Source organism: Larimichthys crocea, chromosome XII (assembly GCF_000972845.2).
Source record: "Larimichthys crocea isolate SSNF chromosome XII, L_crocea_2.0, whole genome shotgun sequence".
Classification (NCBI taxonomy): domain Eukaryota; kingdom Metazoa; phylum Chordata; class Actinopteri; family Sciaenidae; genus Larimichthys; species Larimichthys crocea.
In genome coordinates this window covers 4,432,549-4,460,179 of record NC_040022.1, presented here as the reverse complement: position 1 = coordinate 4,460,179, position 27,631 = coordinate 4,432,549, and the positions used below count along the sequence as shown (strand labels likewise).

The 27,631-nt window shown below is 44.2% G+C and overlaps 2 protein-coding genes and 1 long non-coding RNA gene across 5 annotated transcripts in view; 2 read left to right on the top strand and 1 right to left on the bottom strand.

Annotated features, from left to right (window-relative positions):
• Window positions 1–3,504, top strand: part of hoxb5a (homeobox B5a) — a 3,809-nt gene extending 305 nt beyond the window's left edge. The window contains exons 1-2 of the mRNA XM_010750985.3: window positions 1–640; window positions 2,089–3,504. The exon at window positions 1–640 is cut by the window's left edge and continues 305 nt beyond it. Coding sequence (XP_010749287.2) covers window positions 1–640; window positions 2,089–2,336 — 888 coding nt within the window. The 3' untranslated portion in view covers window positions 2,337–3,504. The remainder of the gene's footprint in view (window positions 641–2,088) is intronic.
• Window positions 1–18,978, bottom strand: part of LOC113747076 (uncharacterized) — a 35,294-nt gene extending 16,316 nt beyond the window's left edge. The window contains exon 1 of one of the 3 annotated variants that reach the window (XR_003463318.1): window positions 17,501–18,978. This is a non-coding gene — a long non-coding RNA (uncharacterized LOC113747076). Of the gene's footprint in view, window positions 1–4,397; window positions 5,004–7,417; window positions 7,445–17,500 lie in introns of those variants that run through there. The other 2 variants (XR_003463319.1, XR_003463317.1) reach the window with 2 other exon arrangements.
• hoxb4a (homeobox B4a) lies at window positions 15,259–26,786 on the top strand. The gene is made up of 3 exons (XM_019257043.2): window positions 15,259–15,326; window positions 21,994–22,856; window positions 24,598–26,786. The coding sequence occupies exons 2-3, from the start codon at window positions 22,355–22,357 to the stop codon at window positions 24,894–24,896; spliced, it is 801 nt and encodes a 266-aa protein (XP_019112588.2). The 5' UTR covers window positions 15,259–15,326; window positions 21,994–22,354; the 3' UTR covers window positions 24,897–26,786.
• Window positions 26,787–27,631: the final 845 nt, after the last annotated feature.

The window sequence follows — 27,631 nt, the reverse complement described above, 5'->3', positions numbered from 1 at the left end:
TATGGAGCCAGCAGCGGCGCAATGAACGGCGGGACGTACAGGGACTCTTCCTCCGCCACCATGCACCATGCGACGGGCTCTTACGGCTACAGCTACAATGGCATGGACCTGACCGTCACCAACCGGGGAGGGGGCAACAGCGGCACCGCCAACCCCGGAGGACACTTCGGAGGAGGCTCGGTCGTCGGGGACTCCCTGGGCTTCGGTTCCTCAGTCTCGGAGAGGGGCTTCAGACAACCGTCCAGCTGCTCCCTCGCCTCAGCGGCAGATTCCCTCCTGTCACCCGGCAGTGGAGACACCAAACTGGGCGCACAGAGCTCCTCTCCCCGCTCGGAGCAACCAGGAAGCGGTAATCTCAGCTCTCCAAACCTGTCCTCCTCCAACTCTTCCTCCGGCGGCGGTGGCGGCGGAGGCGGCGGCACGGCGCAGCATTTCACGGAGCTGGACGACGCGTCGCCAGACAACGAGGATATGCAGCACAACCGGGACACCGGCCACAGCGGCAACCCGTCGACCAGGAGCGGGCACCCGCAGAAGCAGGAGGGCGGCTCGGCGGGATCAGCCGCTGGCAGCACGACGGGCAGCGACGGGCAGGCACCACAGATATTCCCCTGGATGAGAAAGCTGCACATTAGCCATGGTACATGCTGCCTCTGTGTTTACAGCTTGATAGCTCGCTGTCATACAAGTTCCTGGGAGATAATATTCATAATGCTGCCTCCATAGATTGTAGCCTCTATGTTTGGACACATGGGTTGGTGACAGTTTAGTGCTTGTAGAAACTACATGGGGAGCCTCGGTCCTCTGTGCCACACTAAAGCTTCTGTAGACTTATTGCTCCTTTGATTCGAGTTGTGTAAATTTGTTGCTTGAGATTCGCTGAAACACATTTAGCCACGGTTTCTAGTTTTTTTTTTTTTTTTGTCCGCACCCCACTAAGCCTTTTTCCACTGCGTCAATTTAATATTTTTTAGAAAATCAGTCAGCGATGAGTTTGAAGCTCCCAGTGAAGCACGGACTGTCTGTTTTATTGTGCGTCATGCGTGTAGATTTATTTATTTATTTATTTTACTTATCTGGAAATCAGGGAGCAACTAAACAGGACAGCTGGCCTCCCTCTGGTTAACCAGCTGAACTTATGTATTAGCGTGTTTTCTCAGTGCATCAGGGTGCAATTCGTTTTGCATTTCCCTCCTGTAGAAGCTAAAGGAGACGCCGGATGGTTGCCCCCTCTGTCTTTTCTCTCCCTCCTTTTTTTTTTTCCTTTTATTTTTTTTTATTTTAGCAAATTCCACAAAAGCGTCATAAATCTGTCAGGGGAGAAGCAAGCCGGGCAAGCAAAGCCCAACAGGCTGAGGGAGCGCAGACAGAGCCGGGTGGGAAAAAAGAAAAAAAGAAAGAGAGGGAGAAAAAAGAAAAGAGAGAGGCCAGGAAGGCTTTGGAGGCTGTTGCTCCTTTGAAAAGTGAAGCTTTATTACGTGTGGGAACTTTATTAGGGAGGTGAGGCAGAGGACGGGGCAATAAAAACCCTGAAGCGAGCTAGAAAGAGGAGTGAAAAGAGGGGGGATAGAGTGGGTGATGGTGAAGAGGGGTGATTAGAAAGGAAAACAGTAATGTGACAAATAAAAGCAAATCTTTTAGCGCAGGCTGTGGAGTGGAAACGGCAGAAATAAAAATGTGTCAAGAAGGACTGCTGTCAGATTAAAGGGCCAGTTTTACCGTCTGTTGTTGTGCCTTTACGCACGATCGGTGTGATAAAACTACAGCCTTCTGTCTGTGTGTGGGGGTACACAGAGGGTGGACACACTCATATAAACACCTGTAGCTAGTATATACTTAAATCTAACGTAGCAAACCAGAAGGAGGTGAAGAATACTGCTCCATGAGAGAGGAGAAGATTCTTGGTTGGTGATGGTTAGGGTTAATGTTGGTTCTGTCAGATCAGTGCGTAATTTACTCCATTAAAAGGTGCTCATGGTATTTTTCCACCCGCGGTTTGTGTACATTTCTAAATGATCGCATGTTGGTGCATCCAAACACGCCCCCACCTCCTCGCCTTAACCTTTTGTTCGCTCCAAACCTTTTTAGATATGACGGGCCCGGACGGGAAACGAGCTCGGACGGCATACACCCGCTACCAGACCCTCGAGCTGGAGAAAGAGTTCCATTTCAACCGGTACCTCACGCGGCGGCGACGGATCGAGATCGCGCACGCGCTCTGCCTCACGGAGAGACAGATCAAGATCTGGTTCCAGAACCGGAGGATGAAGTGGAAGAAGGACAACAAACTGAAAAGCATGAGCCTCGCCACCGGCGGCAGCGCCTTTCAACCATAGAAATTAATCTCCCTCCCCCACCTGAAAGAAAAGAAATAAATATTCCGTCCATCTCTTTTTTTTGTTTTGTTTTTCGGAAAGGTTACTACCACGCGCAGGCTTCATGTGGAGGAGACAAAGAGACACAAAGCAGTCGAAAAAATAAAAAAATAAATCAAGAAAACTTGAAGAAAAGAATACGAGAAGAAGCCAGAAGAAATGGAGACGGCGATGAAGAAACAAGCAGATTCCAAATCTAGATTTTAAAAAACACTTCCTATCATCAGCTGAGTACTGTACAGCAGCGCAGCACTTTTTATTGGTTCCGCATGTTGGTCTTTTTGGTGTTTTAGGGCAACGTAAGAAAAAAATAATGACTGTGGTACTTGCTCTTGTGTATATATATATAAAACAAATCAAAACTTGTAGTGTTCCTGTATGTTGTCGTCGTTTTTAAAATAGCTGTCCTGAGGAGAGAGGAGAGGAGTCCACATAAGGAAAGGATGAATAATGCTACCTAACTATACGTTTCTACCTTACATCCTACCTTACAACCTTGCTACCTACCTGTTGTTTAATGTCTAAATATCGTTTCATGTGGATGTTTTGTAATTGACAAAGTGCTTTCTAGAGAAGTTCGCATGTGAGCTCTTATTGTAAGTTATTTACAGCCAATTACGCGTGTATAGCCTTCTAGTTCGAGCCCCCTCCATCTCTCTGTCAGTTACCTGCCATTCAAATCTGCTCCTATTTTTATTGAGGAAGCAGGGGAGGTGTGTATGTGTGTATGTGTGTGTGTTTGTCTCAAAACAAACCTGCCTACATCTCCGTATCCATCCATAATGTTGTTGTATAGCTCTATTATTCACAAAAAAGTGTAACTGTATATTATTGTTATTATTATTGTAATTATTGAATCCATGTTTCAGAAAGGATGTATATAGATATATATTGACATTTTTAAATGTGACCAGTTGGCTATTTGTAGTTGCAGTATGCGTGGGAGTGAGTGTGTGTGTGTGTGTGTGATGAATGAATGTGTATGTGTGTGTGTAGGGATGTAAAAGGAAATGGCTACCGTCCTGTGAGGCCTGTAAGCTTTCTGCCAATGAGCTTTTTGTATTTGTTTGTAACTTGGAGTAAAAAAAAAAAAAAACAACAACAATAAAGTTACTCATACTCATCAAAACCAGACAGACTGAAGCAGCTGCTGCTCGTGTACCAAACCGCCGCACAAATGGCTTAACTGGGCTTGAAAACCACGACATTAACACGAGCCAAACGTTTTTTTTTTTTTTTTTTTAAGTCTTTAGCCTGCGCTGCAGTGGGCACAGTTCTTGGTCGGAAACCTGGTGCAGAAAATCAATCTATATCTGTAAATGTATAGTGAATCGCATATTTCATTATGAGAACGTGACATCAGCTATCAGCTGCCAAACTCTGAGCTCACTGTGTCATTTCATAAAGTCTGTTAGGCTGAGAAATAACCCGGGAAAGTGTGGTTTCATCCGGATTAAGCCGTATGTGGGCCTGGTGTAAGCATGTGACCAATCCATGCAGAAAATTCACTTTCTGGCATTCTTCTGTGCATTTACGACCTCAGACACCTTCTACACATGGTCTACTGAAATCAGATTCTTTAGACTGTCACTTTTCACTTTTCTTTACAAATTATTTAAAATGGAACAACCAAACGTGCCCCATGCGTAAAGGCGCATCAGCAACCCAAACACTTTCAACCGGAGGCTTGTCGTCTGTTTTCCAGGCCTCACGTCAACCCTGAACGCCACATTTCCAAGGCGACAACCTCCTGAACCTCAACAGCATCACAACGCCATGCTCACCAATTACTTAACAAGCTGCATAAAACAAACACACACACACAGAACAGATGCACACAGGCCAATTTTCATCTCTGCTGACCAAGTCTGACAAGACAACAAACTGCCCGCGGTGGACAAATTGGTCACTTTTCTCTAAACGGCCTCCCTTTTCCGTCCTAACGGAGGCCACTCCCGGCCAAATTAAGTTACCCTCTCCCGGTTTCCAACTGTAAACAACCAACTGAACTTTTAAACTCACCGGCTGATGCTGCTGCAGCTTCCCCTGCTCATACACGGCCTTATTTCTGAGCTGATGAGTTGGAGAGGTTGTCAGGGGGACACGAGGTCCTGCTCCGAGCCTCATCTGGACACAACCGCTATCTCCTGCCTCCTGTGTGTGCATGTGTGTTGAGATATTTTTTTAAAAAGCGAAGCCCTTCTGCTTTGGGCCAAACTATAAAGAAGAAGGCAGCTTTGACATTTACATGTCAAACGGGTGAGGGTTTTTATCTCCAAGTTGGATCGTAAAGATCAGGCCTGGCCTCAGACTGATACCTCTCACTGGCTCTCCTCTGGTCACGTGGGGTCCATAAAGTTAGTTTTATGGTTTTGGGGAGTTGACAATGTACTATATATTTCACATTCTAGAAAGCAAGTGACGGTTTAACGGCTTCGCGGGGATCCTAAAGGGGTCAGTAAAGTAGAGACAGAGCGGGAGAGGGAGGGAGTGTGTGTGTGTGTGTGTGAGAGAGAGAGAGAGCAGGCCACTACTACCGGCCGCTGTTCCTGCTCCGGTTCACACGCGGAGCCCGGCGAGCACCGTGTCTGTGCCGCTCTTGGACGCTGGGAGAAAGAACCAGGACGCACAGCACAGTAAGTAGTGTTTAAAGGCTGCCTGTAAGTGGGAGCTAAGTAGAGGTGGGAGGTGGTGGTGTTGGGGCGAGGGGGTGGTGGTGTAATTACCATGTCACTCACTCACTCTGTAGAGCTGCAGTATTAACGCGCTCGCTGAGTGCTGCGAAGCTCCCGTGTATTTCAGATATTTGAGATTCGTTGTTGTGGCTAGTTCGGACCACGCGACGGTGGTGGCGTCACACAGAGAGAGAGAGGGAGAGATGCCGCGTCTGTGTACGCGGGCATGGGTGTACTTTTGTTGTGCGGCCCCTCAATATGTGCGTATGTGTGCCTTTTAGTGCGTGTGCGTAATGACGGCGCACAGGCGCACAGGAGAGCATGCTGTGGCTGGCAGCTAACTCAATGTGGTTTATATCCTCGTGGTGGTTTTTGTCTGCTAGAATGATATTCACACTGTTTAAAGACGACTTTCAGACGTACTTCTTTCTTAAATTTCCAAAGAATGACTTGTTGGAGTGCGTCAGGCTGATCAACAGCAGATGATGTTTGTTGTTTAGTGTTTTCTGAAGCTGTGAAACTGCCCTGACTCATTTGTTTTCTCCCTCTTTGAATCACAGGGAAACTATATGACAATCATGGTGTAAAGTGTATTCATATTTCACCCCTGATGGCTTTTATTGGAGCATTTTTTGGGAAGGGAACATTGGTTTTGTCACTTTTACGCACGGCCACCGTATGCGTAAAAATGCTTTCAGTGAAGACTTGGAGAAAAAAAAAATGCCAGCGTGTGCTAACATTAACCAAGAAGTAAATGGACAAAGACACACACAGAGATACACACACAGCCTGTAGTGATATGCGTCCTTGGGTACAAGAAAATCTTTGTCCGCCCCCCACCCGCCCTTGTATTTTCCAGGCAGGATGGGTGTGAGTGAAAAAACGTCGTGGATACAAACATTCCCAAGGTTCACCATCAGAGTCCTTGCAGGTTATTTTACACCAGAGCTTTGGCTTTTAGAGCACACACACACACACACACACACACACACACACACACACACACACACACACACACACACAGTATGTGTGCGTGCTCAACTTGAGCTCTTTTTCCTTCTTTTGAGAGACGCATGCAAATTTAAATCCAACTTCTCACAGAGCTCAGAGCTTTAGAGTTAATCGCACACGGATTAAACGTCCATAAAACTATTTAAACAAAAAACATCCAATCTAAATCAACTCTAGATCGTAATTTAAAGACTAAATTTAAACCTTTGTGTCGTCTTAAACGTATTGTACATCAAGAGCTACTGACAGTTTTAAAGGCTATGAAATGTCTCCACTGAACCAAGTATTAGTGCAATGGTTTGTTAAATGTTTGTCTGTTACACTGGCCAATCACATGTTGTCAATCAGGAATTGAACCATGTGACACAAAAACATCCTGTATGACAAGAGAAGTCTTCAGTCAGATGTACATTTAGAAACAATGGAAGCAGTTCCAACACGCTGCCTGCTCATGAAGAGTATTAAATATGAAGTGCTAATGTCAGCTGACACCCAAACTCTCCATTCAAACAACATAACGGACTTCTGTAAGACAACAATAAACTGTACAACTCATAATAATTATACCATCAGGAATAACACGCAAACAGACACTGAAGCAACATGTTTGATGCTGACACCTCGTTTATCATCTAAAAAAATCAACAATAACACAATTATTTCAAACCGGATTCAGACACCAGAGATCACCGTTATTGGTGGATGAAGCCTGAAAGCGCCATCCTGATGTGACGTTATGAATTAATACTGAAATAACAGAGCAGGTGGAGGTGTTAACAGCGCAGCGTCTGACCCTGTAAATCTTTGCTACATCTCCACACTATTTCCCCTCTGATGTCTGAAGCGGGACTCGAGCTGTCAAACAGCCCGGCTACCAGTCACGCGGCGCCGTCCCCTCTCCCCCTCGCGAACGCTCTTATTGCTCAGATCCATCATGTAAATTGTTTAATGTCTCGTGTCACGGCGGACGCTCACATTTCGGTACACACCGAGCTCAAACTTCAAACTTTTTTCTTTTTTTTTCTTAAAGATTCAATCAATACGACGTCACCGCTCCGGGTAGTTATCAGCCAATCTGCTGTCGATCAAAGCAGTCACGTCACAATAACGCAGTCAAAATCATAATTGTTCTTTTGTGATAAGACACAACCGCAACATGGCGCCCTGAAGAGGCCCACGAGCGCAGAATATGGGGAGGTGATTGGTTCCAGACCGTACAGAAGAATAGGTAGTCTGCTGTTGCTCACTAAAAATCACACATAGATTAATTCAATCGATGCAAATGAAATATGTTTTGATTCATTTGCTTTAAAGTGTGTTATGTATTATGAACAGTTTGTTTAAACAACACTTTACCAACAACGATCCAGCTCCAACCAATCCTCTCCAACTCTGGAAACCGATTGAACAATCTGACTTCCTTTCATACTATTCTTGTTAGTCACGTTGACTATAGATTAAACCATTAATAGGTGTTCTTAGATATTTACATAAAAAAGAATAAACCATGAATATTTACAAAAAGTGAGCCGGTAAAATACATACAGCACGAACACATTTTTACGAACTCATATTATCCTGAATAAAGACCAAAAAAAATAAAATAAATATAAATTAATAAACATGTTTACATAATTAACCAGACGCCCCTCCTCCCACTTCCTACTTGCTCCCGTCCTCCCGGAACTATTACTTATGGTGTCACGTCCCCTGGGTTCTGTTTTGGCGTGACACCACAGGACAGAGCTGCAGGTCGCGGTAAGTTTGGCGTCTTAAACTTTGGTACAGTCAGCACACGTTAGGCAACTCTAACTCACCGATCACATCCAACCACCAACGTTATAAGGTTGTGTGTGCAGGCGAACAACCAGCCCCTGGTGTGTATGTCCCTATTATCACCATATGACATATATATATATATATTATATATCTATATATATATATATATATATATATATATACTATATATATATATATATATAAACACACACCTTTGGCCCGTTGTACAAAGTAGTTAGATAAATGAATAATAACAAAATATCAGAAAATCTAATACAGTATAGTCTATAATATAATTTATAGGCCTAAATCACATCCTCCAAGTGCTTAAGAAGACTTGTAGAAGTGGTTCAAAAATTGTTTTTATTGTAGCTCCACTTTTCTTTTTTTCTTTTTTTTTTTTTTGGTCCAAACAGGATATTTAATTTTGTTTTAGAAACTTTTTGTCTATAAACCTTGCTGTATTTTCACAGTAAATGTTAGTGATTTTTTTTATTAATTATTTGAATCTATTTAAAGAAGCATTTTCATTATTATTATTCTCGTCTTTCACAGTGCCAGTAAATCTGAACTGAAGCCGCTCTTACAGTATTTATAGAGTACTTCACGCATGAGTGTATTTCTCCTCGCTACGACCGCACAGTTAATCCGGTGTCCTCTGCACTCTGCTAATAAGAGAGGAGGATTCCTGCTTCGTGCTTTCGGAAGTCTCTCTCTGCTCTCAAACTCTCATTTATTATGTTCACTTTACATGCGAAGCACCCCCCCTCCACACCCCCGATGCATTTTCAGTCTGGGGATTCCAGGCGTTGCCCTCCGCCATCGCAATGATTTTTCACCAGCTTCACAAGAATGTTATTTAGAGTCATGCTCGGGATGCCATAAATTATTCAGACACGAAAAAAGACAGAAAAAAAAGAAAAAAATAGTGTTACTCTGTGCAAAAATTTAAATTAATTTAATTAATTGTTTAGAACTTTTTTTTTCTTGAAATAATAATAATAATGATAAAAACCTGAGACCTTAACCAGACTATATATTTAATGAAAACATGACTATAAATTATAATAAATGGAACATTAACTATTAACATATGTTATTATCATATGTCACACTATTATAATATCAGTGAAAAGTCATTTCCAAAACTGAACGTCCAGTTTTCCTGAAGCTTCCAGATGAAGTTTACTCACTCCACATGTGAATATATGAATAATTATTAAGCTCCAGTCTGACCTGGTCGGCCCGCAGCTGTAATTATAACCTGAGCGCATTACAACAAATAGAGTTTTGTATATTTTGTTACATGTTGTGCAGCTTTTTTCTCGCATGACAATGGAAATTTTGTATTTTCCGGTGTGAGATAACGGTTGATACCCCCCCCCGCCCATATATACACATTTGTGTGAGTGTGTGTGTGTGTCTGTGTTTGTGTGTGTGTGTCAGTGGGTCCTTGAGGAAGTTTCAGTTCAGTAAACAGGAAGTCGAAAAAAAAAACTCCCCCATTTCATTTTTCATCTACTTCCTCCTTTTAATGATGATACAGGAACACCCTCCACCAGGACCAGTGAACCCGCTCCACATCATCACCACCAGCACCACCACCACCACCAACATGTCCCAGGCCTCTTTACACACACACACACACACACACACACACACACACACACACACACACACACACAGGGACTGGACATGACACGCGTGACACAAATGTAGTTCCTTTTCTTGTCGGGAGAAGTGAGAGGGGCTGTGACATGGGAAGGCGCAGCAGCAGCTCTGTATGGGCTCCTTTGTGTGTGTGTCTTTTTTTTTTTTTGCTGTGTGTGTGTGTGTGTGTGTGTCATCTGTTTCCCGTTTATGTACACAGGGCAGCTCCAGCCTGCAGAGCCGCTTCTCCTCAGCATTATGTGTATTATGTGTATTATGTGTACGGGCTTGCTGCTCCTTTGAACCTGTCGAGGCTGTCACAGGGCGCTGACTTTGGCTTTACAGTCTCTGTGTTGGTGATGATGAGTGGGGTGAGTAACTCATGCGACTGGGCCCTTTTTGTTTTTTTCATTGCCTTGCAAAGGTGTGTTTGTCTGTCTGTGTGTGTGTGTGTGTGTGAGAGAGTCGCTGGCTTTGTGTACGTGTGGGAGTAAGTGGGGTGTGTTCTGTTGTGTTTGGTGGGTTTATTGGCAGGGCATGAGAGAGCTGAGAATGAGAGAGAGGTGAATGACCCGGGCATGGGAAGATCCTGTGTGTGTGTTTTACAGAAACCACCCGTGTGTAACACTTCTGATGCTGTTTTCAGCCCCCAATTTGGCTGTTGTTGGGCAATTGTCTTAAATTTGGGCTATTTGCTGCGTATTTATATTCACACAGAAGTCCATTTTGTGCATTGGAGGTATAGACGGGGGGGATATTGGGAAGCCTAGTCTATTTAAAAGAGCAAATAACCTATTCCCCGTCCCCTGCAATCCAATCACACACACGCACACACACACACACTCCTGCCTCTGATTTTCCTCCCCTTTTCTCCCGTCGCAAGCATCTCCCGTGATTGCTTTACGTTTAAATCGGCATTTGCGAGGCCTTAATGTCTCCTGCATACTGATAGGGGTGAACCGCGCGGCCACGCGTCATGAATAATGCACGAGTAGGAGTCACCGCGAGGTCAGCAGACAGGCTCGAGCCAACGCACTGCAAACCAGGAGAGTGGCGCGCAGGCGCAATGCGGGGGGGTGGGAGAGAGAGAGAGGAAAGCTTTACACCACCACCCCCCACCTTCACCTCCACCTCTCACCCATGCGTGTGTGTGTTTACTCCAACAACACAGAGGAAAGGATTTAACAACTGGCTGCTTTTATTGATCTGTCAGTGTCCCCCATTTCCGGGTGGTGAGCAGGGAGGGAAGTTTACCTCAGACAAACTGAAAACTTCCACATTTGTAGTCTGAGTAAACACACGCGGTTCAGCTAAACCAATCACCAGAGATGGTCATTAATTATGAGATAAATGTCTTGATGTTATCTGCGCTGAAATACAGGCCTATATTTAGAATCGATTTATTTTAATAAATGGTAACACACGTATATGCCAAATAAAGTGCACCGTGTTCACGGTGAATCAACACCGAATGCTTGAAATAAGCTGGAAACGAGCCTTTATCTGGCTTATTATTTTCAAAGTGCTTGCAGTCAATAAAAAGAGCTTTATCAGCTCCGCTTCGTGAGAGTGGGAATAAAGCCTAGGATAAGACCAGAATAGCTTTTTTGTTTGCTTTGGCGATGGGTTATGACAAGCCGATAACCTTGCAAATATTTAAAGTTGGCCAGGTCATGGGCGGGTACTGTGTTTATTTGTTTCACTTTGTGCCACGGTCAATGCAACACGGCGGAACAGAGAGATTATTTAGACCTAAAGTTGATTTTAAAAATAATAAGTTATTCATATGTAAACTCAGCAGGGCGTTAGTGAGATTAGAGACGTATAGCTGTGGGGAAATATGTTGAATAAAGGATGTTATAGACGTGCCTGTTTGTACAATTTACAACTGCGTCACACACTGCTGTTCACAGCAGGCCTATAGGCTGCTATAGAAGCAACAGAGAAACACTTAATACACTGCTAAATAATAATACAATTATTATCACTACTACTACTACTTTTTAAAATGTTTTTCCCGCCTCAAACTTAAATGAATAACTCTTTAAAATCCGCATTCTACTTTATTTCCCTCGCCATGGCTTCAGTGTGTGTGTGCCGGAGGATTTACCGTCCCCCCTGAATGCAGCTCTCTCCCGCCGCCACCAGAGCTCGCTTCAGACCAGGACGACGAAGGAGGCGCAAGCCCCGCGCGAGCTCCCCGCGAGCCCCACTCCGCTCCTGAACCCTTTCCCTCCCGAGCACGCGCCCCCCCGTCCTTTTTGAATCCTAACCGACGATAACCTGCAACCACCTCCCCCCCTCACTGTTAAAATACACAGCTGTCAGAGGCGTCCACGTCTCCGCGCTGTGATTAATGGAGACTGTACAAGTGTGTCTTCAGTGTACGGCGCGCGGAGGAGGATCAAACGCGCCGCTCTGAGGAGGCGCTGTGGATCCACGGTGCCGAAACAAGGCGCAGCTAACGCGCAGGAGCAACAGGCTCAACTCAGAGGCCAACTTTCAACAACTAAAAGCTAAGCAGCTGTCTCTGTTTCTCTCTTTTTTCCTTTTCGCCCTCGGCCTTCCTGCCTGAGGCAATGCGGAGGAGCGAGAGAAACTCAGGGTTATTATCAGGAGAAACAAGCCTGGCTGTGGATGTCCGAGCTTCCAGCCAAAGCCCTGTAGCACAGGGTTCACGGAGTTGAAGGGTCAAAAGTTCACCGTCGTGCGTGAGTTCCGCCCTCGCCTCTCCGCTCCTCACTCACTCGCACTCCAGCAGACCAATTGCTGTATGTCAAAGGCAAAAAAAAAAAGGGGAGGAGGGGGGGGGAGTAAGAGGAGCAGAGGTAGGGAGGGGGACAGATGAGAGAAATGATAGCAGGAGGCAAAGGAGAGGTGAAGGCCTGACCTTCCCTTCCCCGGTAACAAAAGCAAAAAAAAAAAAAAAAAAAGAAAAAAAGAAAAGCTCCTCCTGACGCCGCAATGTACAGAGATGAAGGGGAGAGGTGGAGGTGGAGGGGGGGAGAAAGACAGGAAAAATGGAGGGGTTGAAGGTGGTGGTGGGAGGGCGGAAGGTATTCGGTGACATGGAGGTGGATGGTGGGGGGGTGGGGGAGTGCAGGTGTGCGGCTTTGTTCACACATTTGAATTTCATATGGAGTCCCCTTCCTTTCAAAGATGATGATGATTATTATCATTAAACATGATTTAATACATAGGAAAGAAGGAAGATGTAGGAAATGTAATTATTAAATACAATTGTACCATGAGCTGGAGCACTGTGCCTCAAACAAATAAAACAAAAGACAACATAATAATAATAATAAAAAGGAACTTTTTTTCTCACTTTAACACAGTTATAAAATTGTATTTCATCATATCAGCAACAGATATTCATACACACGTTTGACTATTAAAGAAGCAGTCTAGCATTTATTGACACATCCCAACACCCAAACTATACACAATGGTTCATAAAACCTTAAACCTATAAACGTGTTTGTCTCAAATGCAAGAATACAACCTTACATGATGTATCATCATGTTTATTATGAATATATATCTCATAGGAAACAATACACGCGCGTTACTAGAGCCATGTCTGTGTGTTTAGTGGGTGTAAAGTGGTGGTTTCATGCTTGGAGCCAACAGTTATTTATATACCCCCAAACTATTTTTAAGTGGGAGTTTAGCAAAGCAGAGCTCTTCCTCTCTTCAGACCCTGTCAGACATAAACGCTTATCTTCGCGCACCATCCATAAAATATGACTCTCCTTATCTGATCTTTTCCACCGCGAGATGACTGTTTACTTTTCTGGCTGTGAAGAATGAGCCTGAAACCTTTTCTTTTTTTTTTCTCTTTGCATCTTTGCATGCTCTCTCTCTCTCTTTGCATTTCTTTTTCTAAAATTGACCAAAAATAATAGATATTGTTTTTAAAATGTGAGCTATATTATTATTATTATTATTATTATTATTATTATTATTATTATTATTATTATTATTAAGGTATATTTCTGACACAGAACCTGAAGCATGTGACCAACAAACACTCGTTTCATCTCAGCTCTTAAGGACACATATTGTTGCAGCTATATGCTCTTTGGTTTATGTTGGTGGTGGTGGTTGGTGGGTGGAGGAGGGGAAATTGGTCGCAGCAGAGCAGCAAAATGATAATTCAGTAAATAAATAATCCGCTTATTGACGTAAACACGCTGGCCTGCTCTTGTTACTCACCCACCACCTCCCCTCACATCCCCAAAAAGGTAATGGGTGAATAACGACGTTACAGATTCCGTCTTTCTCCAAAGGTTCATCCCGAGTTCACCAAATGAATTCAATTTAGGTTGCGCGCGCGCCTGTCAAACGTAAGGGGTTTTAATAATCCATAAGCTTTTGCGCGTGCACGGCCTCTCTGGATATCACTTTATCCGTGCGTAAAAGCTTCTCCAAACCCACGATGTAAACAAAACACGTTAAATATGATGGACGTGATACAGTGAGGAGAGGAGTGTGGACACGGAGCAACATCAACACACACATCCACCTGATACCTCAGTGTGTGTCTTGAGCTCCACGCGCCCGCTCAGCGCGCTAAAAAACGTTTGTTTATAGGAGCTAAGCTGAGATAGACAAATTCACGCGCTCTGGAGTGATGGTGCTGGTGGGTTCACATGTCAGCGCGCGCAAGCCGCTCCATTTATACTTATACAACAAAAGGCAAAAAAGGAGAAATGATCCTGGAAGAAAAGAAAAATCTGTGAGAGAGAGAAAGACCCCCCACCCTCCTTTTCCCCTCCTTCACATCTACTGACCATTTTTCTTCAAAGTAATGACTCCAACTCAATTTAGTATGACGGAGAGAGAGAGAGAGAGAGAGAGAGAGAGAGAGAGAGAGGTGGAAATGGCAGAAAGAAAGGGTGTGGAAAAGGGAGGGGGGATGAGGGAGGAAGAGAAAGAGAGAGAGGGAGAGAGAGGGAGGGGGGCTCGGCTGTGCTCGGGGTGAACGGGAGGTCAGCGCGTCTCACCAATATTAAAATGTGTACCGGGGACGCGGGGTGACACGCCTCGCCCGTTAAACAAAGAGTGTGCCAAACTGGCAGATTAATTTGAAAACTTGAGTCCACACACACTCACACACAGACACACACACACTCACACTCACAACACTTAATGCCTTAAAGAGCCCACAGTCTCCCACAGCAGCCCTGCTCGATCTCCCTCAGCCCCCAAACCGCTCGCTGTAACACCGGGGAAACACGGGGAACGGCCACCGGTGATGTGTGCGTGGTGTGTGTGGGAGGTTTCCTCCGGGCGTGTAGCGGCAGTTCGGGTCGGGTCTTTTACGCACGGAGCGCGCGGTGGTGGTATTGGTGTTTTCGCAGCGTTACTGTGACGCGTTGATTTGTTCTGCTTGGATTATCACCTCTGACTGTACCGTTTATTTTTACACGCCGAGTGATTCGGTTCGGATACAGAGCCCGTTAACCGGAGACCGGAGTGTGTGTGTGTGTGTGCGCGCGCGTGTATTCTGCCGAGCGTGCACGTGAGCTTGGAGGGGGGCTGTCCGCGGAAATGACAGCGACTTTTTTTTTTTTTTTTTTTTTAAGATATCACGAAGAATCCCGAAGAGGTCAAAAAAACCTGTGGCGTCGGAAGAAGAGAGAGAGAGATAGACAGAGAGAGAGAGAGAGAGGTGAGGCTTCTCTATCTGGAGAAAAAGAGTGGAACAGCTGCCGGTGTGTTGGAGGTGTAAAGGAGAAGAAAACATATTCAAAAAATGATAAGAGGAGAGAAAAAAATGGACGTGACGACGACGCGGGGAAGGAGAGGGAGACCCAAGAGCTACAGAGGAGTGAGTACACAAAAAATAGAAATCGCCTTGTAGAAGAGGAAGCTGCCTCATTTGCATGAGTGTGTACGTGCTTGTGTGTGTGTGTGTGTGTGCGCGCGCCAGCTTTCCTCGCTCGCAGTGTGTGTGTGTGTGTGTGTGTGTGTGTGGCAGGTGCTTTGCCCATGCTGGGAGGAAGAGGAAGACCACGTGTTGCAGGAGCTGCCGCAGAACTCCCCTCCCTCCTCTTCCTCCTCTTCTTCTTCCTCCTCTCTTTCCAAGACCTCATGACTTTACCGATTCATATTTCCAATCGATTATAGGCTATGCACGTCACGCCGTGGCTATATTTGAACGGCGTGCTTTCTCTTTGCGAGGCTCCATTTCCTTCGCTGTCTCAACTGTATGCCATGCTGCTTTAATTGGTTAGCCTCATTAAGCCACTCGTTGGGGCTGCGTGACGTCAGTGTGCACTCCAGACATTGTGGCGTAATTTAATGTTTTTATTTTTTGTTTGTTTTGGTTTTGCTGCAGCCAAGCAGGGAGTATAATTATTGGTGCAAATATGAGTCAATAACATCAGATAGATAATCAGCCGTGCGTAAAAGTGCACAAAGTGCACAAACGCCGATAGATAGATAGATAGATAGATAGATAGATAGATAGATAGATAGATTATTGACCCCTTCAGGCCAATGCATCCCCCAACCACACACACACACACACACACGCTAACACAGTATATGGTGCCGAGGGTGAAGGCGAGGTCGTGGCCAGTGGAAGGTTAAAGGTCACGCTGGACAACTTTCTCCCTCTCTAGCTTTAAATTCTACAATCATCTGCAGATTATTTAAATCAGAAGGAGTTTGTTTGTGTCTTAAAAAATCCAGGAGCGGAGTTTTTGTGTCTGTTCTGTTTATAAAAAAAAATGATCCAGATCTGCTGGTAAAGTCCCACGTGTGGTCTAAATGTCCTCCCGGAGAAAAAAGAAAAAAGAAAAGTGAATGAAGTAAGTTTTTGTGAGTCAGCCCAAGCTTTTGCTGCGTTTCTTTTTTTATCAGTTTGCATCCAGATGTGTGGTTTCTCTCTTTTTTTCAGAGAGCACATGGTGAGACTGTAAGAAAAGCCTCGGCGGTCTCGGCTGTTTATTTTCCTCTGCTGATTGCTAATGTGCTGCTTGTTTCTTTGATTGTAAGACGGCCGTTGGAATCAAATGCAGCCTGATTCTGCAGGGAGCAGTTTTGATTCTTTGTGCTCCTCCATCATGCTGCAGCTACACACACACACACACAAACACAGATACACACAGATACACTCGATCTGTGTTCACCACCGACCAGCTCAAATATGCCACCAGTTAATTTGGGTGTTTATGTCCATTTACCGTCAACAACGAATATGCGGTAGATTTGTGCAGAGCTGCGCTCTTCTTCTTTTTTTTTTAACCCGTTTGTAATTTCCTATAATTATCCCCAGCCATAAAAAAAAGCAGAGATGTCATTGTGCAACAGCAGAATTAGTGTGTCCGATGACAGTTTCATTCTCAGATTTGGCGCAAAAAAATAAGAATTAATTTGCAGCTCCTGCATCATTTCTTTTATTTCCTCCCTGCTGTTTGTATTCCTCCAGTCTGACCTGACACGCCGCAGGCTGCTCGTCCTGCCTCCAGCAATGTGAAATTAATTATTTATTTATAAATATTAATTTACAATCCGAGCCGAGTTTCCAACTTCCGCACAACAGATAACCCAGAAACACCTTTTCCAGCCTCACGCTGTCCTCTCGCAGGGACAGGCCTCTGCACAGCTTCATTTTTTTCTCTCCCTCTGTCTGATACTTTGCATGACAATGCGCAGAGGAACGGAGCTCGATGTATTTTTCAAAGTGCACAAAGGAAGAAAAAACACATTTCTCTTCTTCGCCGTTGTCCCTGTAGCTTTTTCACCTCGGTAATATTTCAGAACATTGACAAGTCCGGTCGCCTCAGATAAAGACGCCGTTTAACCCTTCAATATGTTCATTTCTCTTTACACAAGCTAAGGCCTGAACTAAACCAGGAGTGCCTTTTTTTTAATTTAAAATCTTTCAGGTTAAAAAAATAAAAAATCTAATTTAATGTTCTTGTTTTAGATTTTTACGCGCGGCTTCCTGTTAGATAAATCACTTCATTTAAGCTCCATGAAACATCCGAGTCTTACCTTAATGCTTCTTTAAATTCATCCATTTTAGTCAAAAGGTTTAATCCCATTTTCTAGTGGAAACGGAGCACTTTTTTCTCAGCTTTGCCAACAACAACTGAGTGTGTGTCGAGCCTGTGATGGGACAAACTTGTTAGAAAGGTCGTAAATTGAAGGAGGGGGGGGACTTTAAAAGTTATTTATTCAGCCCTGCTCTCTTCCGCTCTCTGAATATTTTATTGCTTTTTATTTCACCTCCTCCTTCCAAACAAGAAGTAAAAAAAAAAAAAAAAACCTTTCAACCTCCGGGAAGTTAACTGTTTGAGCTTGTTGGTGTTTGAGCTGTAAACGGAATTGACCCGCAATAAAAAGTCACGTGTTTAAATCCAGATCCTCTGACCTTTTCCACTCGACGCATCCCGCTGTATGTCATCCTCTGTGCGTGTGTGTGTGTGTGTGTGTGTGTGTGTTAATGTTACAGCAGACTGAAAGCCTATTTTGATTTTTAACTCTTGACTGCGTGTGTGTGGTTTTGAAAACAAGACAGTCTGGTTTTTCAGGAGGGGTGTCTCAGCTCGTAAAGTGGTCCTCAGCTCCCTGACAGGTTAGGATTTATAATATTTAAATAACCAAAGATTCTGTTTGTTTTGCGCATTTTTTTTGTTAGCGGACATCTTTTAAAGAGGCCTTCTTTATTATTAATACATTACTCCGTGTGTGCAAACACACACACACACACACAAACACACACATCCATGAGGTGTTTCTCTTTAAATATCTCTTGAGTTTTTTGTGGATTTTCGGGTTTTGCACATTGACCTCTACCTGCAGCCGGAAACAAAAGGCTCCCGTTGGACTGAATGGCTGCTGCTGACAAACTTGACAGAGGGGAAGGGAAGTGCCGCAGTCAGACTCAACACACCTTGATCGATACCTGAGATGACCCGCAGCAAAGCGGGAGGTCAAGGTGACAGATAGACGCCCACACCTGCGCAGAATAGAATAGAATAGAATAGAATAGAATAGAATAGAATAGAGGCCTAAGAGTGGATTATGGTGGAAATAAACGAAGGTGAAATGAAAAAAAGAAATAAAGAGAACGAAATAAAAAATTTAAAAAATCAGTAAGCAGTTTAGAAGCAGGTTGTCTGCAGCCTCTCCCTCCGCTTTTGTTGTCCTCTCTGGTGATGTATGAGCAACTTTTGGAGGAAACAGAGAACAGCAATATTGCCTGCAGCGGGGAGGGAGTGTCAGTGTCACAAAATCAATGTGGGAGCAGCAGAGGAGCAGATAGAAATCACATGGAAATATAGCAGGAAAAAACACACCGCTCTTCTTGTGTGTTTATATGAATTTCATCTAAATTTGGCGCGTAAATGATCTGTTTTATACCCATATCAGCGTGATATGATGCACACTAAAATATGATGTAAAAAGCATTTTTAGATTTTTGCATTTTCTTATTTTGTTTTGCTGACTTTAATTAATTGTATTTGTTCAGAGAGATAGAAAACCTTTGTGTTTGTGCGTAAAAGCGCACAAACGTATAGATAGATAGATAGATAGATAGATAGATAGATAGATAGATAGACAGACAGGAAAGAGAGAAAAAGAAAGAAAGGATAATTACAGAGTGCAGGTCAGATCACTTTTTAATTCAGTTAAATCAGAGTTTTGGAGACAGACTGCGAGTCATTTACCAAAGTGAAGGACATTTATTCATTTATTCATTGGTCCATCCATTCTTCAGTCAGAACATTTTTTTCTTGATAGGGCCGTGTTTCCCGCGCCAAGCTATTTGTCTTTTCTTTCATTAAATTCTGTTCATTCTGTTAGAACGGTCCACGGTTGGAGCTGCCAAGATTTTCTTTTCTTTTTTTTTTTCCTTTCTCTTTTGGGTAATTACAGCTGTACTTTTACTTCACTTCTGCGCGCTTGTTACGCGGATGGAAAGCTTTGTGGAACGTTTTGATTTTTGAGTGAAACATTTCGTTTTGAAAACGGAGTGAGAAATTAGAGAAGGAATAAAACTGGATGTATACAAATCTCTGTCACTGACAGAGGCCTGATCTCCTCGTCACGGTAAAATAACATGATCTGAGCTCAGAACGGATCAAAAATAATATCATTTTACATCAGAACTCACAAGTCCATGGATATAAAGTAGCTTGTGCGATTTATTTTGATTGCAACATCCTAAAAATATCGATAAACATTTGTTAATTCAGTGCACACAAATAAAAAAGGCCTTTATTTTTATTTCCAACGTCTATTTTGATTTTTTCATTTAATCCTGCATAGAAAAACATTATTTTAAAGGCTCTGTGACACGGTTTCCAGCACACATGTCCCCCCTTTTCTCTCCTCCACACTTCCATCACAGCACACAAGCAAAACAAATCGCTTCTTTTATTTTACCTCCTTGTTTTATTTGCCGGGTTAGCTCCTTCATTCGTCGCCCTCGACTTACAGGAAGTGTAACAGCATTATAACTTCATTTTCCAGACCCCCACCAGCAGTGAGGAGGTCAGGGGTCAGAGACTGTACAGATGGATAGAAATATTCCAGTGTGTGTGTGTGTGTGTGTGTGTGTGTGTGTGGCTTCGACAGGGACTTTATGAAAGCAATAAAAGTCCATGGACGGTATAACCGTGCGCCTCTCCAGAGAGCCGCTGTCTTCTATATCTACCCTGTAGATCCGGATTTGTGTACACATGATTAAAACAATCACAAATTCGCTTCTAGGGGAGTATATAGTGGATTTATACACGACGGCAGCGATGGATCCGACGCCAGGAGGAGAGGCCTTCAGCTGCTGTTCCAGCACTTTATTCATCACGGATCTTTAGATCTGACTTTATGTGGAGAATCAGGTTTATTTGATTCAACACTTTTATTGGTGATCTGCTCTGTGTGTGTGTGTGAGCTGAACTTTTATACATGTTTTTGTTTTGTTCGATCATTACAGTTCTAAAAGGCCAACTCCAGGTTGGATTGGATTCTTTTTTATTTATTATTTGTCTTGTTGAAAAATGATACGGTCGACTTTACTGTTCATCTAGGAAGGAGGATTGGGGGGGTTGGGTGTGCTCGCGCGTGCGCGCGTGTGTGTGTGCGCGCGCGGGGGCTAAGGTTTCGATTTAGAGACGGTCAATTTTCTCGAAACAAAGGAGTTGGATATCTCCATCATCTTGTGTGTGTGTGTGTGTGTGTGTGTTGGATATCTCCATCATCTTGTGTGTGTGTGTGTGTGTGTGTGCACCTTTAGTGCCTGATAACAGTACAGAAAGTGCACATCAGGCTCAGTTTGATTGCAGTTATATTCTGTTCTATCAGCGCAGTGTTTGCAGCATCTTGTTTACGATTTCCTGTGACTTATTTCGATGCATAAAAAAATGCAGCAAGCAGGTTGAGTTTGGTGGAATGAAATGGATTCACTGTAAATGATTTATTCGGGGATGATTCTGTCGATTGTTATTCTTTAGTTTCTCGGAGCAGTTTCTGTGCTGTCCTGGCACAGGTTAAAGTCCACATCCTGTGTCTGTTTTCTAACAGTAAGAGAAGTGGCAGCAGGAGAGGGGAGTGAGCGCCTTGGAGAGATGAATTCTCTCCAGGAGGAAAAACAAAGAGCTGTGTATCTCTGCTCTGTTACGCACAGCTCAAGGGCAAAAAGCAGCCCCCTGCACGGGCTGGATGGAAGAGGAGCATGTGGACTTGTTATGCCAGTGATGTTAATATCGAAAAATGGAAGTGAAATAAATCCTGTTTATTCATGCAAGGCGTAGGGCGACCCCGGCTGACGCTGAATTACCATGCACTGGGGGGTGGTGTTATTGGTGGAGGTGAAGGTGGAGGTGGCTGTGGGGAGTTAAATGTGGATTTTTTGCGCAACACTGTTTTTTAAAAGAAACAGGGGGGGACGGTGCTGGATTCTCGTTCCTAATGCAAAGGTCTGCTGGTGATTTAGGAGGCCGTGTAACCTGAATTAGTTGATGAATTTTCTATCGATCCTAAACAAGCTAGATTTATCTCTGACACGGTGCTGCTGCTGGGTGGCGGCGCAGCAGCCAGGCCAGGCCACTCTCCCTCTCCCTATTAGCGATTTAAAAAAAAAGCACACACACACACACACACATAAAAAAAAGAAGGAAAAATCTTTGGCAAGCACGTCTTTACACACACCCAAATATATACACAGAGGGTGGTGCAGGCGCCACTTTAAATCCCCCCGAGCGCTTTCTTTCTTTCTTTCTGCTGCGTCTTTTTTTCTTTCTTTCTTTTTCTTTTTCTTTTTTTTTTTTGAAGTTGCAGCCAGACGCGTTAACGGGAGGGGAAAGGGTTCGTTTGCAATAACTTGTCATGTGTACTGTACTCTGTTGCTCCTGTGTGTGTGTGTGTGTGTGTGTGTGTGGGTGTGTGTGTGTGTGTGTGTGTGCGTGCGTGCGTGCGCGCGCGTCAAAGCTGGTATTTGGAGACGCGCTTTTTGTTATTGTTGTGATTCTCTGCCTGCTTAGGACGGCATGCGTGCCGACATGCGGCATGAGAGACTTTCTAGAGAGGGAGGAGAGGAGAAGAGGGACGGGGAGGGAGCAGGGGCGAGTGCTGGAAGACCGTGAATGCCCACAAACTGAGGCCATATGATGATGCGCGTGCGAGGGGGCCGTGTATATGCTTAATCCCATTTCCTTATCCGGGGTCCGTCCTGGAGGCGCGCCATTGGCCGGCTTCCGTCACGTGGCTTCTTAACTTTGTTCACTTGACAGAAAAGTAGGAGGGTTCAACGGAACAGGAATAACCGAAGAGTAAAGGGATGAGATATAAATTTTAGTTATATATTTTCCGAGTAGGTGCAATTCCACAAAAAGACTGAAATTAATGGCCATGAGCTCCTATTTGATCAACTCCAACTATGTGGACCCCAAGTTCCCACCGTGCGAGGAGTACTCACAGAGCGACTATCTGCCCAGCCACTCTCCGGACTATTACAGCTCCCAGAGGCAGGAGCCCGCTGCCTTTCAACCGGACTCTGTCTACCACCACCATCAACACCACCCACACCACCACCAACAACAGCAGCAGCAGCAGCAGCAGCAGCCACAGCAGCAGCGAGCCGCCGAACCACCGTACACGCCGTGCCAACGCGCGGGGCAACCCGCCTCGGTGGTGATGTCCCCTCGGGGTCACGTCCTCCCCCCGTCCGTACTGCAGACCACCCCAATCCCGGAGCAGAGCCACCGCTGCGACTCGGTGACACCAAGCCCGCCTCCGCCTCCGTCTTGCGGCCAAACGCCCCACAACCAAAGCACTTCTTCCCCAGCGAGCAATCGCAAGGACCCCGTAGTTTACCCGTGGATGAAGAAAGTCCATGTAAACATCGGTAAGTGCTGCATGCAAACTTCTCTCTCTCTCCCTCTTTCTCTCTCTCTCTCTCTCCCTCTCTCTCTCTCGCCGTGGCAGTCAGCTTGGTGTCCACCGTCAGAATCTACGGCTTCCCCTCCCTGTTTTCTGTTAGAAGTAGAAGAGTAGCCCTTGGGTCAAGATTTACGATCGTGTGTTTGCAGGGCCAATATAATTACACCCTCCATAAATTTTTATTACACCTCTCCGCTGAGGTGCCTTTTGAAGTCCGATCTCAGGCTCGTCTGCTCTAATTCCTCGCCTTATGACAACTCCGACCGAGCCCATAAGTTAGCTTTTATGTTTTGGTAATTTGATTTTAAGTGGTCGGGTTGTATAAACGGTGTACTTTACTCTGTCGAGCCTTTCCTTCCCCACTCGTTGTTCCAGGGGAGGGAAAGTTTTATGGCAGCTGAAATATTCATGTTTATGGAGCCGACCGTAAAACACTAATGTAAAAGCGAATAGCTCCCAGTCTATTATGGCTCCTCTCTGCTGTTATAATAGACTTGCTGCCTTTTTGCGTATCCAGATAACCGGAGCGCACGGTTTGCGCGCTGACCAAAAAAAAAAAGAAAGAAAGAAATGCCACTTTTGCAAAGTCACCGCAAAGCTTTGACTTCATCAGGATGTTTACTCGGTGAGAAGAACTATTTCTTTGTGTTCGCGGATTTATTTTAGCTGTCATGTCTTAGGAGATCCCATCGTGGCATGTTTGGTTGCTGTTGTAGTTTTTCCTTTTCCTTTGCTTTTTTTTTTTTATGAAGGATTTGTTGAATCATTACCCAGCCTGCCATTCAGTGCCGTCGTGTGGCTGCTGCACCCCCTCCACCCCTACCCTACAACACCCCCACACCGCCACCTTTATTCTCAAACCAGTTTATGCAAAACAGATAATGCTTCCATGCTTCTTTTTTTTTTTTCTTGCACCGTAGCATGCGAGCGTAAAACTCGCTGCAAGGAAAGAAAGGAAGCTGCTTTTCTTTTTTTTTTCTTTTTTTTTAAATGTATTCATATTTTCCTTGTGCGCAAACGCAGCAGCAGCAGCAGCGGCTCTTTCAACATCTTAAGCGCGGCTCTCAAATCACAACATTTGGACAACAGCGTCAAGGCACAGCCTCTTCTGCTGGGAAAGGATTCACCCCGCCGCAGGGCCTTTAAAATGACACCTGACAACATGTGTTCAGTGAGAAAAATCACAAACGGAAAGCGTAAAAATAAACGAGTCCGGCTGCATTTGAATGCGCACGGTGGTCCAGCTGCTGCTGGTGGCGATGGTTGAGGAGGAGGGGGGGGTGTAAAGGATTTGTCGTAGGATAAATGGAGGAGTGCAGCCCCTGAAGGGTCTGCCAAGGTTACAGCCATTTTGTGTTCTATCACAGGAGGTCCAGCCGCGGTGCTCGTGCCTGTATTTCTCCTCGTTTCGTAACGTGTTTGTTCTCTCGCGCTCTGACGGTTTGCACAAGACAAGCCTCGACTGCACACTGAAAATAAATCGATGCAACGCGTCTATTTACGTTGGATCAGCACATTATGTCTGCTTTTTTTCTACTGATGATGCACTGATGCAGATCTGAAAGCAGCTTTTTCTACTGATGATGCACTGATGCAGATCTGAAAGCAGCTGATCCAGTATTATTATTATTATTGTTATGATAGGTGTTGTTATGTATATTATGTATACGTTGCGGTGATCATCTCTGTCCATTGTTCTCCCGCAGTGAGTTCAAACTACACGGGGGGTGAGCCCAAACGCTCGCGGACGGCCTACACGCGCCAGCAGGTCCTGGAGCTCGAAAAGGAGTTCCACTACAACCGGTACCTGACGCGCAGGCGCAGGGTGGAGATCGCCCACACGCTCTGCCTGTCAGAGAGGCAGATCAAGATCTGGTTCCAGAACCGGAGGATGAAATGGAAGAAGGACCACAAGCTACCAAACACCAAGGTCCGCTCCGGGACAAACAACACAAACTCATCCCAAGCTCTGAGCGGCTCTCAGAACCGCACCGGACCACTATAGCCCGGTTCATGGCTCTTTTTTTTTCTTTTTGTTTTTTTTTGTCTCATTCTCTCTTTTTAACTGAACGCCGAAGCGGCAGCAGCGGCAGCAGCAGCCACGCTTGTACCCACAGGAGCCTGCACGTTGGAGCGGAATAACGCCTCTTCGTTGTGGAGGGAAGGAGAAGGGGATGTGAATGCCGCCTGCTCGGCCCTGATCTATGCTGATGTTACACACACTATAATATGACGTGGGAGGGGGGGGGGTGGAGGGGGGGGGATTCATTCATAAAAAAAAATATATGAAATGAACCAAAAGTAGGCGACGAAGGAGACTGAAGGAACTGAGACAATGACGGCACGGCCGCTTCTTTGCTTTTATCCCCATCCTCCCTCTCTCTCTCTCTCTCTCTCTCTCTCTCTCTCTCTCTCTCTCTCTCTCCATACGACGGTAGGCTTGAGGATAATGTGCCCGCGTGCGTGTGGTTTTCTTTCCTTCTTTTTTCCTTTTTTTTTCTTTTTTTTCTTTTTTTTTTGTTGAAGATGGATCCTCGTTTTCATCTTTAATCATGCCAAACTCGGGCCCCATTTGTCATGTTTACTCTGCGGGTACAAAGCAAAAGGGGTGAACCGCGGCTCTGCCCATTACCCCTCGCCCCCTTTACCACCCTGCCACCCCTCCCTACCTCCCTTTAACCACTCTACCCCTCACACTGCCACCCCACGCACACACACACACACACACACACAAATGTACACACACACACACGTGTAATAAATGACGTTTCGTCAAAGAGAAGTATTCACACACACACACACACACATGCTCGGTCCTTATAGTACTCTAACATCAAATATAACCTCCACTATGATCCAAACTGACAGCAGCCTTGCTGTCACAGTTATAACTCTTTCTCTTTTTGTTTTATGACAAAATATAGCTTTTTAAATTTTAATTATTTTTTTGAATTCAGTGTTGATTGTAAAAAATAATAATAATAATGATGATGATAATGATATGCTGTTGTTGCTGAGAACGACAAGGAGCGTGTCTGTGGTCCGTGGATTGTTCATGTTGTGATGTTGTATACAGGGAAAACAGACTGACAGGGTTCCATCATGGCGTTTATTTCCACTGAAACAGGGTTTCTGAAGCTGCCTAAACAGAGGACACTGATATCCAAAGCAACAAGAGAACACATTTAAACGCAGCACTATACAATGTACTACCTATTACCTCAGTTGTACTGATATATAGTTTTATTTTATTTTTTATCTTATTTCCTGCTCGTTTAATGAAGTGACTTCACGAGCTTTTATATATATTTTTTCCTTTTTTTTTTTTTTGAAAACTGTGTGACGACTTATTATAATAATAATTATTATTACCTGCAATACAAAAAAAGCGCTATTCATTTCTTGTCTGTGGAAAATTAAAAAAAAGAAAAAAAAAGTAATTTAATTATAAGCTCTGGCCAGGGACGTTCAGAAAACTAAGAAACCTTTTATTGCATGTCTGAATGTGTCCATTTATTTTTCTATCTTTCCCTTCTTTGTCTCCTCCGCACATGAAATGCGCGCACACTTCCTCCCTCGTCTGTTCTGTCGCCTTGTGCCACTTTTAGATATTTTATTCTGAAATGTTTCTCTTTTTTTTTGTTTTTTTAAATTGATGTTATTTTATTTACATTCCAAAGATCCGTTTCTATCGTTATTATTATTATGGATGATGGTGATGATGATAACAATGATGGTATTGTTGAAGATGTGTTACCTCCTCCGAACATGTACGTTGCTCCTTTCTCTGCTTATGCCTTTTCCCTCAATGTCTACCTTCCTATTATTTGTAAATAGTTCATAGAAATTTAAATAAATGGCTAAAAAAGGATTTTTCTATCCTCTTCTCTCTCATTTCCTGTCGCTCAGTTATTAGTTGCTCAGTCTGATTTAAAACAAATGTATATATTACGATTCAATTTTAAAAAATAATAGCTTTGGAGTCTTAAAATTAAAAATTCAGATTGTTTTATTTTGTAATTCTTCTAAAAAAATAGATTTGGAATAACAAGATAATTTCCTTTTTCCTTCCACAGAAGCTCCTTCCTCTTCTTCTTCTCGCCGTGCTTTTACGCTGAAGGATGTTTTTTTCTTTTTAAAAAAAAGCATCCACGCGCTTCCCCACGTGCGTACACACACACACAATAAATAATTTCATTTAATTTCACTGTTGGTTTTTAGCCTACAAAACGGCAACAGCGACCTGTCTGAAGAAATCAGCAGCCTGCGATGATTAATCTGCACCCGGCCCAGAGTGATCTTGGTACATTACGTCCTGTAATCTCGTTTTAAATCACAAACCGTCCCTTCGTTTCACTCTCGTTCTCCCGTTAATTTAACGGCTGCTCAGACGCGCTTGCACCGGCCCGACACACAGTATAACACCCCCCCTCCTCCTCTTCCCATTTTTTTTCATTCCTCCTCTGCTTCCAAAGGAAAAAAAAACATTAAATAGTTTCTCGCTTCGTGCTCTTTTAATGCTTTAATGAGTGTAATTTTTGCACCACTGTTTTTCTCCCCCTCTCTCTCTCTCTTCCTATCGGTGTTTTCTGAACCGGTGCTCCGCGCGCATGTGTGTTTTATTTATTTTTTATTTTTTTATATATTACAAAAAGGGAGCGGGCCGGCGCCATAGCTCAAACCCTGACAACCAAATAGATAATCAACAAGACGAATGGCTTCTTTTGTAAGGCGCGGCTC

Excerpts from the sequence above, each read along its gene's own strand:
- hoxb4a (XM_019257043.2), top strand. The coding sequence starts at position 22,355 with ATGGCCATGAGCTCCTATTTGATCAACTCCAACTATGTGGACCCCAAG. Across the intron at positions 22,857-24,597 it reads GAAAGTCCATGTAAACATCG|TGAGTTCAAACTACACGGGG; the intron begins GTAAGTGCTGCA and ends GTTCTCCCGCAG.